The sequence below is a fragment of the Rutilus rutilus genome (assembly GCF_951802725.1).
Source record: "Rutilus rutilus genome assembly, chromosome: 1".
Lineage (NCBI taxonomy): Eukaryota > Metazoa > Chordata > Actinopteri > Cypriniformes > Leuciscidae > Rutilus > Rutilus rutilus.
In genome coordinates, this window is record NC_140209.1 from 30,757,722 (window position 1) to 30,772,730 (window position 15,009).

The 15,009-nt window shown below is 36.0% G+C and overlaps 1 protein-coding gene across 2 annotated transcripts in view; it reads right to left on the minus strand.

Moving 5' to 3' along the window:
- Positions 1-15,009, minus strand: part of plppr2a (phospholipid phosphatase related 2a) — a 48,106-nt gene extending 33,097 nt beyond the window's left edge. For both annotated transcript variants that reach the window (XM_084408961.1, XM_084408962.1), the window contains exons 1-2: positions 14,732-15,009; positions 7,125-7,246 (exon numbers count right to left, since the gene is read on the minus strand). In XM_084408961.1, coding sequence (XP_084265087.1) covers positions 7,125-7,193 — 69 coding nt within the window. In that variant the 5' untranslated portion in view covers positions 7,194-7,246; positions 14,732-15,009. The remainder of the gene's footprint in view (positions 1-7,124; positions 7,247-14,731) is intronic.

The window sequence follows — 15,009 nt, forward strand, 5'->3', positions numbered from 1 at the left end:
GTTAATTTATGTCTTGATTAAATCTATAATCAAAAATTAATAATTAAAACATTTCTTACTTTCTTTTTCTTCCACAGAAAAATCTTTATGAAAACATTTGAAGACCGTGCAAGAAGAATATTATAAGTTCAGCCACAGACTGTTTCATCCCATGAAGGCGTTTATTTTGAATGGGAAGTGTTGAAGAAGTTTTATAACGTAAGTGGTAAAACTTTACAATAAGGTTTCATTTGTGTTAACATTAGTTAATGCATTAATTAAGATGGACTATTAATGAGCAATACAGTATTAATCTTTACTAATCTACAGTCGTTCATTGTTCATATTAGTTCACAGTGCATTATAATGTTAACAACTTTTTATTATAATACTTAATTGATAAATGCTGAAATTAACATGAACTAAGATTAACCTAATAAATGCTGTAGAAGTGTTGTTCATTCTTCGTTCATGTTAACTAAAGTAGTTAAAGGCTTAGTTCACCCAAAAATGAAAATTACGTCATTAATGACTCACCCTCATGTCGTTCCAAGCCCGTAAGACCTCCGTTCATCTTCGGAACACAGTTTAAGATATTTTAGATTTAGTCCGAGAGCTCTCTGTTCCTCCATTAAAAGTCAATGGACGGTATAATGTTCACGTCCAGAAAGGCAATACTTGAAAAGACGAAAAAGACGGAAAAGACGTGAACAGTATACCGTCCATTGACTTTTAATGGAGGAACAGAGAGCTCTCGGACTAAATCTAAAATATCTTAAACTGTGTTCCGAAGATGAACGGAGGTCTTACGGGCTTGGAACGACATGAGGGTGAGTCATTAATGACATCATTTTCATTTTTGGGTGAACTAACCCTTTAAAGTGATAGTTCAACCAAAAATTAAAGTTATGTCATTAATTACTTGCCTTCATGTCGTTTCAAACATGTAAAACCTTCTTTTATCTTCAGAACACAAATAAAGATATTTTTAATGAAATCTGAGAGATTTCTCTCCCTCCATTGACAGTCTACAACCACCCCATTGACTCTTCAAAAAGTTCATGAAGAGATTGTTAAACGAATCCATATGAATGAAGTGGTTAAGTTAAAATTTTCTGAAGAGAGATGATCCGTTTTTATGATAAACATTAAATTTAGGCTTTTCTTCACATAAACATTGTTCAGCGAACAAATAGAAGCTCATTGGTTCTTACTGAAGCTCAAACATGCTGTGTAACAGGAGAATGAACCTCATTGGTTCTCGCACATCAAGGGAACATGTTTGAGCTTCCGTTTACCACAACTGATGTTGAGTTGATGAATGTTTATATGTGAATAAAAGCCTATATTTAACCTGTTCATCATATAAAGTGATTGTCTTTCTTCAGAACATTTGCACTAAACCACTTAATTCATAAGGATTAGTTTTACGATCTCTTTATGAACTTTTGAAGCTTCAAAGTGGTACAGTAGTTGACTGCAAATGGAGGGACAGAAATCTCTCAGATTTCATCAAAAAGATCTTTATTTGTGAACGTAAGTCTTATGGGTTTGGAACGACATGAGGGTGAGAAGCCTAAATGATGACAGAATTTAAAGTTTTGGGTGAATAACCATTTAACTAATGTTAACTAATGAAACCTTATTGTAAAGTGTTATCACGTGAGTGAAATGAAGTTGTATGTCGCTTAAAATTGGATGTTGAATAGCGGTTATTTTTTACCTACATTAATTTGTGTTAAGTTTATAACAAATTTAATGTTTGTTTGTATCCATATTACATGTCAGTCCATTAAGGTAAATGAGATCTGTTTGAAATAACAAAATGTGAGAGAGATTTAAGACTGTTGCTTTTAATGTATATTCTGACTTCCCATTATTTTTTAATGGAAAGTTTTGAAGAAGTTGTATGTTATATGAATGTAAGAGGGCTCTTTTGTAGTTCCTTTGTTAGTTTGAAATGTTTGCTTTTTGGTCAATAAAAAAGTAATAGATGAAATATCCTGTGTCTGGCCATTTTTAGGTAAATTTAACCATCTCTGAATAAGTAATGTTTAATTATTTCTATTGACTTATTATTATTAATAAAAATTAAGTAGATGGACTTTTGCCTGCTAACAATAGAGTAATTATTACTCAGTAATTAGTTGTGTAATGTATTGAGAAATATTAGGTAGACTTTACCTAATTTTGTTTAGTATGTCATAGCCATTAAATGTAGGTATTCTTTATTAAAAAATATGGGATGAAATCTACCCAAACAAAGTGAGTGCAAATTGTTACCTCAATTTTATTGGGTAGATTCTATAGGTTTGTTTTTACAGTGTATTGAAGGATGCTAATAAAATAACCTTTATTTTTATTCATAGTTTTCACATGACGTCACACCCTTATAGGTTTGTGCTAAGTATTAATGTAGCAAGACAGTGATATTAAAATACCAAATTCAATATACACCTTATTAATATGTGCAGGCAAGGATGTGCAGTTACTTGCAGATTTTTATCCATAGAAAACCATTATAAAGAAAACGCTGAACCATTGCGTTCATATTCAGGGCTCATCTGTGCATCATCAATAAGGGTAATATGAATTTGATCTTTTTAAAGGCATAGTTCATCCAAAAATGAAAATTCTGTCATCATTTACTCGCCCTCAAGTTGTTCCAAACCTGTATGAGTTTCTTTCTTCTGCTGAACACAAAAGAAGATATTCTGAAGAATGTCGGTAACCAGACAGTTGACGGACCCCATTGACTTCCAGATAGTATGGTCCATGATCAACTGTTTGGTTACTCGTAAACTTCCAAATATCTTCTTTTTTTTTTGTTCAGAAGAAGAAATAAATTCATACAGGTATTGATTCTTGAACAACTAGAGGGTGAGTAAATGATTTTCATTTTCATTTTGGGGATGAACTATGCCTTTAATATCACTGTGTTAGTACATCAAGTGTTTTTCACGTTAATATCCCGCTGTTTCCAGTGATTGAAATACTGTGGCAGGTGCTGTATATGAATCACAAGTGCAAAAAACTTGCATTTTGTTCAGATAATTAAATTTTTCTTCTTTTGAGAGGTGATTTAAATACTTGGCTTCAACCAGATGGAAAATTGACAGGCCTGTCCTGCAGTTCACCAGTCACATGTCTGGAAACTATAAATTAACTTTTACTTTTTTTTAATCTTGCTTGTTCAGTACTTGTTGCTTTTTATTTTTAACAGCATTTCATGTGTGTTTTTTTTAAACCATTTCCCTCAAATGTCCTTATAACAATGTAGCTGATATTAGGTTTTACTTTACTGTCTTAGTGGACATTTAGTCAACACAATGTAAGCCAAATCAGACCCACAGAGACATGCAAACAAACCTTTAAGTCCATAGATAAAATAACTACAAAATTCACCTAGAGTTCACTGAAGCGCAGCAGTGTTCGCCCTCTGCTGGATCTTACAGGAGCTACACAACACATTTCTCATTCAGCATCACAAACCTACAGAGGCAAAGGCAACAATTTCATAAAACTGTGAATTCTGTCATCATATATTAAAATATATCCCTGCTCACTATTTGCTTCATAGTATGAAAAAGAGCAGCGTGAACATTCTTCAAAATTTCCCCTTTTGTGTTATGAAAAAAAAAAAAGAGTACATTGACATTTTTCATTGAAAATTTGTAAGTGAATAACAGGTTCTAGCACGCACGCACGCACGCACACACACACACACACACACACACACACACACACACACACACACACACACACACACACACACACACACACACACACACACACACACACACTCAGAGAACCCTTCCATTAAGTTGTATAACTGGCTGTTATGATGTTTCTTTCACATTCCCAGTTTCCGTGCTTTTTGCTTCGCCTTGCTAAAGTGAGTCATAGCAGCAGTTGAATGTGCTACATGAAAAAAAATCAATGTGGCTTATCAAATAATCATACATGCATTCTGCAAGAGCACACTGGATCTGCCTGTGAATGCATGAGCGGCTGAATCACTGGAGGAAAGCAGAAGGCAGAAGCATAGAGAAGATTTACACTTGTGGGGGAGAGAATCTAAAAATGATAGCGTAGAGATGGGATCCAGATCCAGCTGATTGGTATCCATAGTAACAACAGCGGAGGCAAGTGTCGTGATGTGTTTGTAATGCACACGCAACATTAGTGCGCGCGCTCACACACAATAACATCCCATCCTTCAGGAAAACAAAGAATGAAAGAAACTAGACATTTAGAACTGACTTGAAGACTACTCTTCATAGAAATCATTTAATAAAATGTTATTATAAATTTATAAAATAAAATTATATATACAGACCCTTTCCAAAAAATTTGAATATCATGGAAAAGTTTATTTATTTCCATAATTCCATTCAAAACGTTAAACTTCCATAGATTATAGATTCAGGGCCCACAACTTAAACGATTTCAAGTATTTAGTTGTTTATTTGTACATAATTTGGGCTTCCAGCTCATAAAACCCACGAAAACAGGATTTCAAAAAATTAGAATATTACATGAAATCACACAGTAATTACACAGTGATACCATGGTCATTGAACCAGGTTTTGGTTCTTTTGGCAGTGTGGGCAGGTGCAAATCCTGCTGGAAAATGAAGGGAGCATGAAGTGCTCTGAAAATGTCCTGGTAGACGGCTGCGTTGACTCTGGATTTAATAAAGCACAGTGGACCAAAGTCCTCTTTTCTGATGAGAGCAAATTTTGCATCTCATTTGGAAACCAAGGTCCCAGAGTCTGGAGGAAGAATGGAGAGGCACACAATCCAAGATGCTTGAAGTCCAGTGTGAAGTTTCCACAGTCTGTGTTGGTTTGGGGAGCCATGTCATCGGCTGGTGTTGGTCCACTGTGCTGTTCACTCAACGCAGCCGTTTACCAGGACATTTCCAGAGCACTTCATGTTTCCTTCAGCAGACAAGCTTTATGGAGATGCTGACTTCATTTTCCAGCAGGATTTGCACCTGCCCACACTGCCAAAAGAACCAAAACCTGGTTCAATGACCATGATATTACTGTGTAATTACTGTGTGATTTCATGTAATATTCAAAAATTTTTTTAAATCCTGTTTTCGTGGGTTTTATGAGCTGGAAGCCCAAATTATGTACAAATAAACAACTAAATACTTGAAATCGTTTAAGTTGTGGGCTCTGAATCTATAATCTATGGAAGTTTAACGTTTTGAATGGAATTATGGAAATAAATAAACTTTTCCATGATATTCAATTTTTTTGGAAAGGGTCTGTATAGTGGGGTAAGATGAGCCATTGTTCATTTATGTGGTCCTCAAGATAAGGGAAAATGAGGTAGAAGTGCTATAAAGTATCTAAAGTAATTTCAGAATCTTTCCTATAATTTTTAAATGGTCAGACTGCATCTATGACAAAGGGTTCTAAAAATATGGCCTTTTAAAAAAGTGCTCATGTGGCTCAATTTACCCCAAGTTAGGGGTAAGTTGATCCGAGTATAGATGATTAAGCATCTTCTGGTTCTTATCAGAGAAGGACTTGGTGTACTTGTACATTGTTCCTATCAAATAAACTCAAGCAAAAAAATAAAAAATAAATAATAATAATAAACTAAACCGTTTGTGTAATATTAAACTGATATTATACCAGTTTATATTTCAGAGATTTAACTTAACTATAGTGCCTTATGGAGTAAGTTAAAATGCTGGCTCAATTTACCCCACATCATTTGGCTCACTTTGCCCCATAGCTGCCATTTTGGACAAAACTAGCCAGCTTGCGAATTCAGACTAATATTTAGCTAAATGATTTGGATGGTTTTATACATTGCTAAATCACCAATATGGATCATAAATATTTTAAGAACTGGACAAATTTCCTTTGATATAACAGCCATTACATCTGTTATGCTAAAATTTTACGTTTTAAGTAAATGGATGCTTTCACTCCTCCTTTGTGTTAATCCTTTTCACATGACAAAAATGATGGGTGATTCAAAAATGGTCAAATGACAATAAAAGTGTACAGTTGTCAACTTACCCACTGACTCATCTTACCCCACTCTATTATCCCCAAACTATTGTAATGATTCCTGAAGGATCACGTGACACTGAAGACTGGAGTAATGATGCTGAAAATTCAGCTTTGATCAGGAATACATTACATTTTACTATTTAAATCGATAGTTAATATTATTTTACAATATCGCTGTTTTTACTGTATTTTGCAGCCTTGGTGAGAGCAAGAGACTTCAAAGACATTCAAATAATCTTAGCAACCCCTAACGGTAGCACAGTATATATCATTCAATGTTTTTTTTAAATACTGTATGTATATCTAACATTAATTATTATTTGTTAATATACACTCCTGGGCAGCAAAAAGGCCAAGCCAAAAATGGCTAAATATTTAGTGGTCTTTTAATGGTCTTTACCATTTCAATCACAAATCACTGGTCAGGAAATTAGCAAGAATTGCACAAATACTGTAGACAAAGCAACAGAACAGCCTTCCTCAACGTGCAGACAGATTTTTACAGGAAGAAGAATCAGTGTTGTTTCACTCAATGTTAACGGCTTCAAACCGTTCATGAGTAGTTAAACAACGTCTCCCTGTTTGAGTTTAATGTGAGACCAACTATTCATTACAACTCTGACTGGCCAAAACATGAGCCTGATGGACTTGTTCTCAAGACACTTGGTTGTCTTTGCAGTGTGTCTTGTTGAAATATAACATCTGATAATTCCTCTTTAGATAACAACTTTTCATTTGTGGGAAGCATTCTGTAATATTCTCGTGTACTCCGAAGCATTTAATGAGTTTTCACAGTGAAGCATCTCACCAACGCCAGCAGCTAAAAAGACTCCTCACACAATGACACTCTTCCTCCACGCTTCGCTGTGCTGGAGATGCATTTATTATTACACATTTGTTTTTTCAAAGTGAAGCTGATTTCAGGTAATACTGAGTAAATTGTTGATGTGCAGCCTTTCTCCATATCTGATCTGAGCTTCACTTCCTTTCAGGTCATGGCATAACCTCATATTTTTCACTGCAAGCCCATTGAGAGTTCATAAAAGTTCCTGATAAAGTCCTAATTATAGTCAGGGTTCAGGATTATTTATGTTTATGATAACTCACCTCTACAAAGAGGAAACATGGTACAATGGAGCTACTGCTCTTCACAGCAGGCTTCTCTTCTGCTGCCATTGTAGATCCTTCTTCTTTCTGCTCTCTTTCTCCTCTCGCACTCCCACTTTAGTCTTCACACATGAAAGAGAGAGGAGGAAAGAACAGGTCAGGTGATAGAAAACTCAATAACTCAATTACAATAACTCATTTGTCCTTGTACATCTAGGCTACCTCTCTTGCACGACATTCAGTTGATTGGTGAAGAACAAAACCTAAGAAAAGACTAAAACTTAGTGTAGTTTCCCTATAAAAACGTATGTGCTTAATCTTTTATTTTTCTCATTATCCTTTTTCAAGATGCACGTGGATTTTTGGCTAAAGTTGATTCTTTGCTACTTTGATCTAATATTTGATGTTTTAAAAAATGTTGTGGATTTAAGTAGCAAACGAGAATCGCTAAAATTTGTTCATGCTAATTAAAGCAACAGAAGAATATGTAAAAGTATGGTATTTGGGGTAAAAAGGACAATAATTAACATGATAATAAATATCTGACTTTTCCATTTGTTGACATGACATGGTTAGATTCAGATGGGATCAAAAATCATATCAAATTGGGTCTACTCTGCACCTTAGAGATAATCACCATATTTATAATGAAACCATCATATTTAAAAACATGATATTAATCATATCATACAATAAAATATGATTTAATGTTACTACTGTAAATCTAGATTCAATTATTATGAGATCTCATTCAACGCCTTCAGAATCTTTACTTTTTAAAATAATTTTGTTTATGTATTTTGAAAAATATTTTTTTTATTAACATAAAAATATTTTATTTTTCAAAATAAACAGAAAATAGTACAAACTTTGCTAAAGTGATTGTTTTGAACAAGTATTACCTTAGACATTATTAAAAACATTATTTAAGCTAAAGTATTTGTATTAATACTCTTTTGCTCCGTGCTGATTAGCCTTTTAAAATTTCTTTCTAAAGCTACTTTTTGTATTGTTTATTTGGTGTTTTTCTCATTTAACACAATAATGACTTTAAATGATCTTTTGGGGGTAATTTCTCAGCCAAATTTGATGATTAATTAATCCAATTTGTGACACACTGACAATGATTTTCAGGCTCATTTATGTTTTAAAACTGTGGCCATTATTTAAAATAGTCAGCGGCTGATCTCAAAAACAAAACATCCCCCAAACCTGCAATGGAAAATAGTTATTATTTACATATTAAAATATGCTATATTGTGTTTCATGATTCATTATTTATCATATTTCCTGTTCTTGTGTATCCTTTATAGACATTTTTTTTTATTACCACTGACAGTTACATGACCCAAAAAGGTTTTAAATATAAATGGTGACCTGAAATACTACAAGACTTGCTGTTTACCAACTAAGGCCGCTTATTGGATCAATTAAGGTATATGCCATTATTGAGTGACTGCTCATTACTTTACAGAGAGCTTATGACCTACAAGATTAACAAGTGTGTTAAGATCAAGAAGTGCAACCATTTTTAGCAGCTTAAAATCTAATTAGTTACAAAGCCCCATTTACTTCAGGATTAACTTGCAAACAGCTGGTCTAAACCTACAACAACTCTCTAGGACTGGACTTTCATTCGACCGTGAACCACAGAGCAGCGTTTTGTCAGAGGGTCTGTTCAACATCACACTGTAAACCTCTGAGTTCAGGACAGGGAAATGAATATCACATGAAGCCAGGCACTAAAGCCCAACGACAGAAAGCATCTAGTACATGCTTCCGCTTTTAGTGTGCCTTACGCTCACAGCGGTCAACATTTTACATCTGTCAGTGTGCGAGTCCTCAGATAATGTATATTAAAAAAGGAGCCCAGCATTTTTTGAGACCTTTCCTCGTTGCTGGGCAACACTGGAAGGTTTTTCTAAAAACTCGGCCTGTGTGTCGTTTTAATGTCTTTGAGGAAAAAGAAAGCTAAAGTGCATGATCCATGAGAGAGGTGTGCTCTAATGTAAGACTCCAGGGGTAAATTCATCCAAATATAACTGTAATCTACAATCTGGAAGAAGGTTTTAGAACAAATTGGGTCTCTTTCGCTTTTGTTAACATGTGCTTTGATAATTATGTAGATGCTTGAAGCTTGAAAGAAATGATGCAGGTAAAGTGTCTGGAAGAGCATATGGTCCACTCATGTTTAGACTCAGACGGGATGCCTACAGCCTACATGCACACATTACAGACCGTCTGTTGCGTTTTACACACAAAATTCAAGATCGTAGTGACAATTGTTAGCTAGAATCCTACTGCTCTTGCTCTTAAGAGTTTGTCTAAAACAAGCTGGTTAGTTCATTTTATAATGGTAAAATACCTATACATAGTCTCTCTCTCTCTCTCTCTCTCTCTCTCTCTCTCTCTCTCTCTGTGTGTACTGTATGACAGCTGAACTAATTTTTAACTAGTTACTATGTTAAGACATTTTGAGTGTTGTTGATAAAGCCTTAGGATAGCCTATATAGGCCTATATTTGTATGTAGTTTATATTTCATCATGTTTCACCTGTGAATTTCTTTGAAGTGCAAATTCAGTAAATTCCTCTTCCCGTCGTTCCAATTCAACTTGGCCAATTTAACTTACAACTATCACAACTTACATTTGCCGACAATGAAGTGAATGCACAGTGAGAACTAGTGAACTAGTGTGAATCTGTAAACTCACAATGTGACTATGCTTTTGCCTAAAAACTAACTAAACATGCAATTTTCTTAAACAAATGGAATCTCTAAAAGATAGGGGGGAAAATAACGGTCCTTAAAGCATGAAGAGTTCAAAACACAAACAGTAGCCAAGTATACATATTATAATGAATAGGTTCATTTTAAATAATCTTTAAAAATTGCCTAAAAATGCCTATTTGTAAAGACTGAAGTACCATTGTTTGGCCAGATAAGCTGCCATTTTTTCCATGCGTTTGTGTTGCCACTAAATGAGCAGAATAAGCTGCAAAGTTGGCCAGACTTCGTTGATATTAGTCAAAAGTCTGGCTTTGTATGACTAACTCATGTGTGTCATACAATCAACAGAGCCAAGCTGACAAACAAACACAAAGGCAATGACTAAAATAATCAATGATGCTGAAAGAGACACTTCAAAAATAGAGATGGAGGGTTTCTGGATGACCACAATTTGAGATTAGGCTCCTATATCCTCAGAGGACACTTGAGCTTCAATTAGACCAACTCCATTACAATGCAAAGCTTGCCCTGGCTTTCCATTATGGTTCATGTATTAAAACATAGACAGTCTGAATCAGCTTTCATATTAAATTAGCGTTCAGAATGATTGTTACTAAAGGATGGTGAAAAAAGTAAAACAAAACAGTCTCCACAATGTTTTTAGCTTTGCATCTACAGGTAATCCTATAATAGAGCATTACTTGTCTTCACCAATACAAACTGACATTTACAACCTACAAAAGACAAGACAGGCATGGTTTGGAAAGACAAGCATGCATACATGCCATTTTGCACATTATTGTCAGCAATTTTTAGTAAAATTATATGCAATGTAAATATGGAACAAATTTTCCAGTGTGGTAATATTTGGATAAGCTACAGAATCTTCACCAGCACAACCTGACTTTAACAACAAAAACATGGTACATGTTTTACATGTTTGAAACATGTAAAACATATGTTTGTATGTCTAGAGAAAACATGAGGTTTTTGCCTGGTCCAACTCCTTTCGCCAAAAGTTCTGCAAGATGCATACGCATATGTGAGTTTATTTACAGTCTTATACCTTAAAGTCACCATGAAATATGGAATCTTGCAATATCTATTATACAGTCAATTATTTATCCGTGCACATCATTATTTAAAAACTCTGTGCCCTTGTGATCTTTAATCAGAATCACTTCCCCTCCCTCCCTGCAGCTCATCTCTTCTCTTATGATGTGTTTACTGGCGTGAGGGCGGGGCAACCTGTCACTCACATGAGATCCACCAATAGCAAACCACAACCATCCAACCAGCCAATCAATTACCCATGGACCAAATCAAGTCCTGCCCTAAAGTTTTTCAATCGAATATACATAACAAAAATAATTCAATTTCATTTAAATTAATCAAGAGTGTCGCAGAACAAGGTAGATTTGTGGTGTTTTGGGTGTTTGCTAAGTGTTTGCTTATCATAGATACTCTTTTGAGGCTTCTTTTGACTATTAAGGGCAACAACATAAATCCCGGGGGAAAAAATTTAGAAAAGTAATAGCTCACCTCTCATCAACAAATTTATGTCTATTATAGCACAAATGATGCAGGATTTATGCCACTCAATGGAGCAATGGAAACAGAAAATACCATTATTTAATGATCTTCATGCTGCTTTATACCTCTATGCATATCTTTCTTCTGCAGAACACAAAAGAAGTAGGGATGCACGATGATATCGGCACAACATCGGTATCGGCCGATAAAAGCTTTAAATGACCATCATCGGCATCGGCCGATATAATATTTCTGCCGATGAGCCTTGCCGATAGGGTGGCGTGTTTCCTATGTGCACGTGACGACCGTGAACATAGCATGAGTGCCAGCAACTTAAACTTCCAACATGTGGAGGCATTTCTAGCATGAGCATCAGTTTGGTTTGAGATGTGCTGGGGACAGAGACGCATTCGCAAGTGCAGGTAGAATGCCGCAGTATTTTTTTTTTCTTTCGTGCAGGTCATGTTTCGAAAGACGATGTCCTGTAGCTTACTAATGTAAACTCTCCAAGCTACTATGCTCTCCACAGAGCATAAAATATTCATTTTATTTTATTTTTCGTGTTGGCATTTATGAGGAAAAACAGTGACAGTTCTCGGTTACAGACGTGAACGCTCTGAAAGCGGCACTGATAGAGACTGCTTTAAAACTTCCACAGAGACCTCAAACAGAAAGCACAAAGCTAAGTGAATTTCGTTTTGTATTAATTGTATCTTAATTTTAAAAAATGTTTCTAAAAGGATTTAGCCTAATAAATAATAAGTAAACCAGATAATAGATATCACGACACAGAGGCGCGCGCGTGAACTGGAGTTCGTCTCATAAATGAAACGAAACTCAGCATATAGCTTACTTGCCTCACAGACCTGATAAATATATCTATTATCTACAGAACGTTTGAAATCATATTTTTTAAACATAACAATTCAAAACGAAAGAAAACTATGCAATCCGAAATGTGCATTTCTCCCTGGCGCGTTCACTGTGTTGGCTGCAAAGATGAAGTTGACTGACTCGCGAGCCTACTCCGAAGATCGCGAGTCAGTCAACTTCATCTTTGCAGCCGACACAGAAAACACTTGTTTATTAATAAACAATTAAAATGTCTCCTTGCTATATTTGACATATTCATAATCATTACTTTTGCGCTTCTCTGTGACAACTTTTAGTTGCTTTATTGCAGTGTTGTGCCTGAACGCGTTCATTGAACGATAGTTCATGAACTCGTTCATATTTTGGGCGAACGTGAACTGAACGTACCGCATTACTGCCTGATGAACGTTACTGTGAACTCGTTCATTCTGGTGTCTGTGAACGGCACGCTCTCTCAGTTTAACTTCGTTCAGTAGGATGCCAGATTTCTATAAAGCCTTCCAGGCTAAAACCCACCGTAAACCGCCCTTAATATGTAGCGGAAAAAACACCCAATCTGGCAACACCAGCCACCCGTGTTCGACCTCTTGTTCGATCTCGTTCATCAAAATGAACAAATCTTTTTTCGAGTCATTTCGTTCATTTAAGGGGCTTTAAATGTTACTATTAACTGGCAAATTCCCCGAACACATCCACCTACGCAATCTTGATCATATTCTGAATTAAGAAATCATTATAATGCAGTCAAAAATCGTTTACAGGGAACATAAATAATTACTTCACCTCGAGTCTTTCATGAACGACTCATCACTTACGTTACAAATCAAAACAAAAAGCAGCAAGGAGGCGTCGTATGATCATTTAAACGAGTTTTATGATAAGGTCGGTGAAGATGGGAAAAAATCTGACGCATTTAAAACTGATAAAATAATTGTCTGTGGGGGCTGTGGTAATCATTTTGAAAAATAATATCTCGCAACAACATGGAAAAAAAGAACTATGAACTAGTTCATTTTTGGAACTGTGAACTTAGTTCAAAATTTTGAGTATATGAACTATGAACTGAACTAGTTCATTTTAAAATTTGTGAACTGAACTTTGAACTAGTTCATGTACGTTAGAAAGTGAACTTTCCCAACACTGCTTTATTGGCAGCGCCACCCTTACATGTTACAGTACATGAACGGGTCACCACCGCATCAGCACCGAAAACAGGGGAGCATTTGGTAGACCTAGCCTGTTCAAGTAGGAGAAGAGGAAAAAAAAATTATTTGAATTTTTTTTTCTATTTATTTTACTTCTAAGGACTGAAGTTTAATGTCTGAACTTAAAAATAAACTGTGGCAATGGCATAAATAATTTACCTATTTTTCAGGGGTGAATGTCTGTCTACATTTGTAAAATTATACATTTATGGTAGAATCAAATGTTGTTTTGTTTGTCTTGTAAATTGCCTTATCTACAACACATGAGTGTAATACAGTAAAGGTAGTACAGGAGAGAGACTTGGATTTCTCTTCAGTAAAATTAAAGTGTAAATATATCAGGGGGAAAATGTGTATATATCGGTATCGGTATCGGCATCGGACAAAATTAGTTTGAAAATATCGGCATATCGAATATCGGCCAAAATGCAATATCGTGCATCCCTAAAAAGAAGATATTATGAAGGACGTTTGGGTCCAAACTAAATATGAACCCACTGACTTTCAGTGCATGGAAAAATAAAAACAACCCAACATGAGATATAGATATATTTTGTGTTCCACACAAGAAAGGTTTTTAGAACGACACGAGGGTGAGAAAATAACGACAGAACTGTCATTTTTGGGTGAACTATCCCATCAACTAACATCCCTTATACATACACAAATGAAACTCAAAAACATATACCAAGAAGACATGCACGACTTACTCTGTCTCTTTTCTCGCCCTCTTCTCTGCATTCATTCCTTCATTTATCCAACCCAACAACAATAAACCACATGCTCAAGCGCGTAATCCTCTTGCTGGCGCGCTGTTGATGTAAGCACCTGGATTACACTGTGTACTGTACGTGTCTATTGCTCTACTGTCAATCGTTGATTTCGTGTCTCAGGGCTTCGAACACCCCCAAAACACACGCACGTTTCAAATCACCACATACATCATCCGGCAGCATCGCAATTTCAAGCTATTAAAGGTGGGGGATGTATGCGAAGGCAATAAGAGCGTAAAACCCTAAAGGGATTTCGCTATACAGGGTAATTAGAGCTAGCGTTTGGGGAATACCACACCAACACCCTCCTTCTCAATGTCCTTCTGATTTCCAGCGATATGGGGCAGGAAACATCACTCATCCTTCCAGGGTGCTTCACCAAAGCGGCCACACTCACCGTAAAATGACAGCCATGCACCGTCCACAGTGGAAGAACCCTCGCGTAATGGTGACCAGAAGCGTTTGCATGCATAATTAGATGGATAGCCACTTACTTCACACCCTGCAGCCGTCACGATAGATAGATTCCTATGCAGTGGCCATAACGCGCGTTTGCCATGGAGCTCCTGTGAACCGATCCAGCTTTCCTCTCTTCGTCCTTCCTCTTATCCTCCCACCCACACAGGATTTTTTCTCGTGGAGTGTTTCCTCACATTAGCGCATGCAGATGCGCTCACGGTCTGTGTGTAAACCGCACTCGCATGCACAGGCGGATCCTGCTTAATGAGGCGTGAGAGATTAAATCGTCACCTCAACCGCAGCTCTCCAGTGC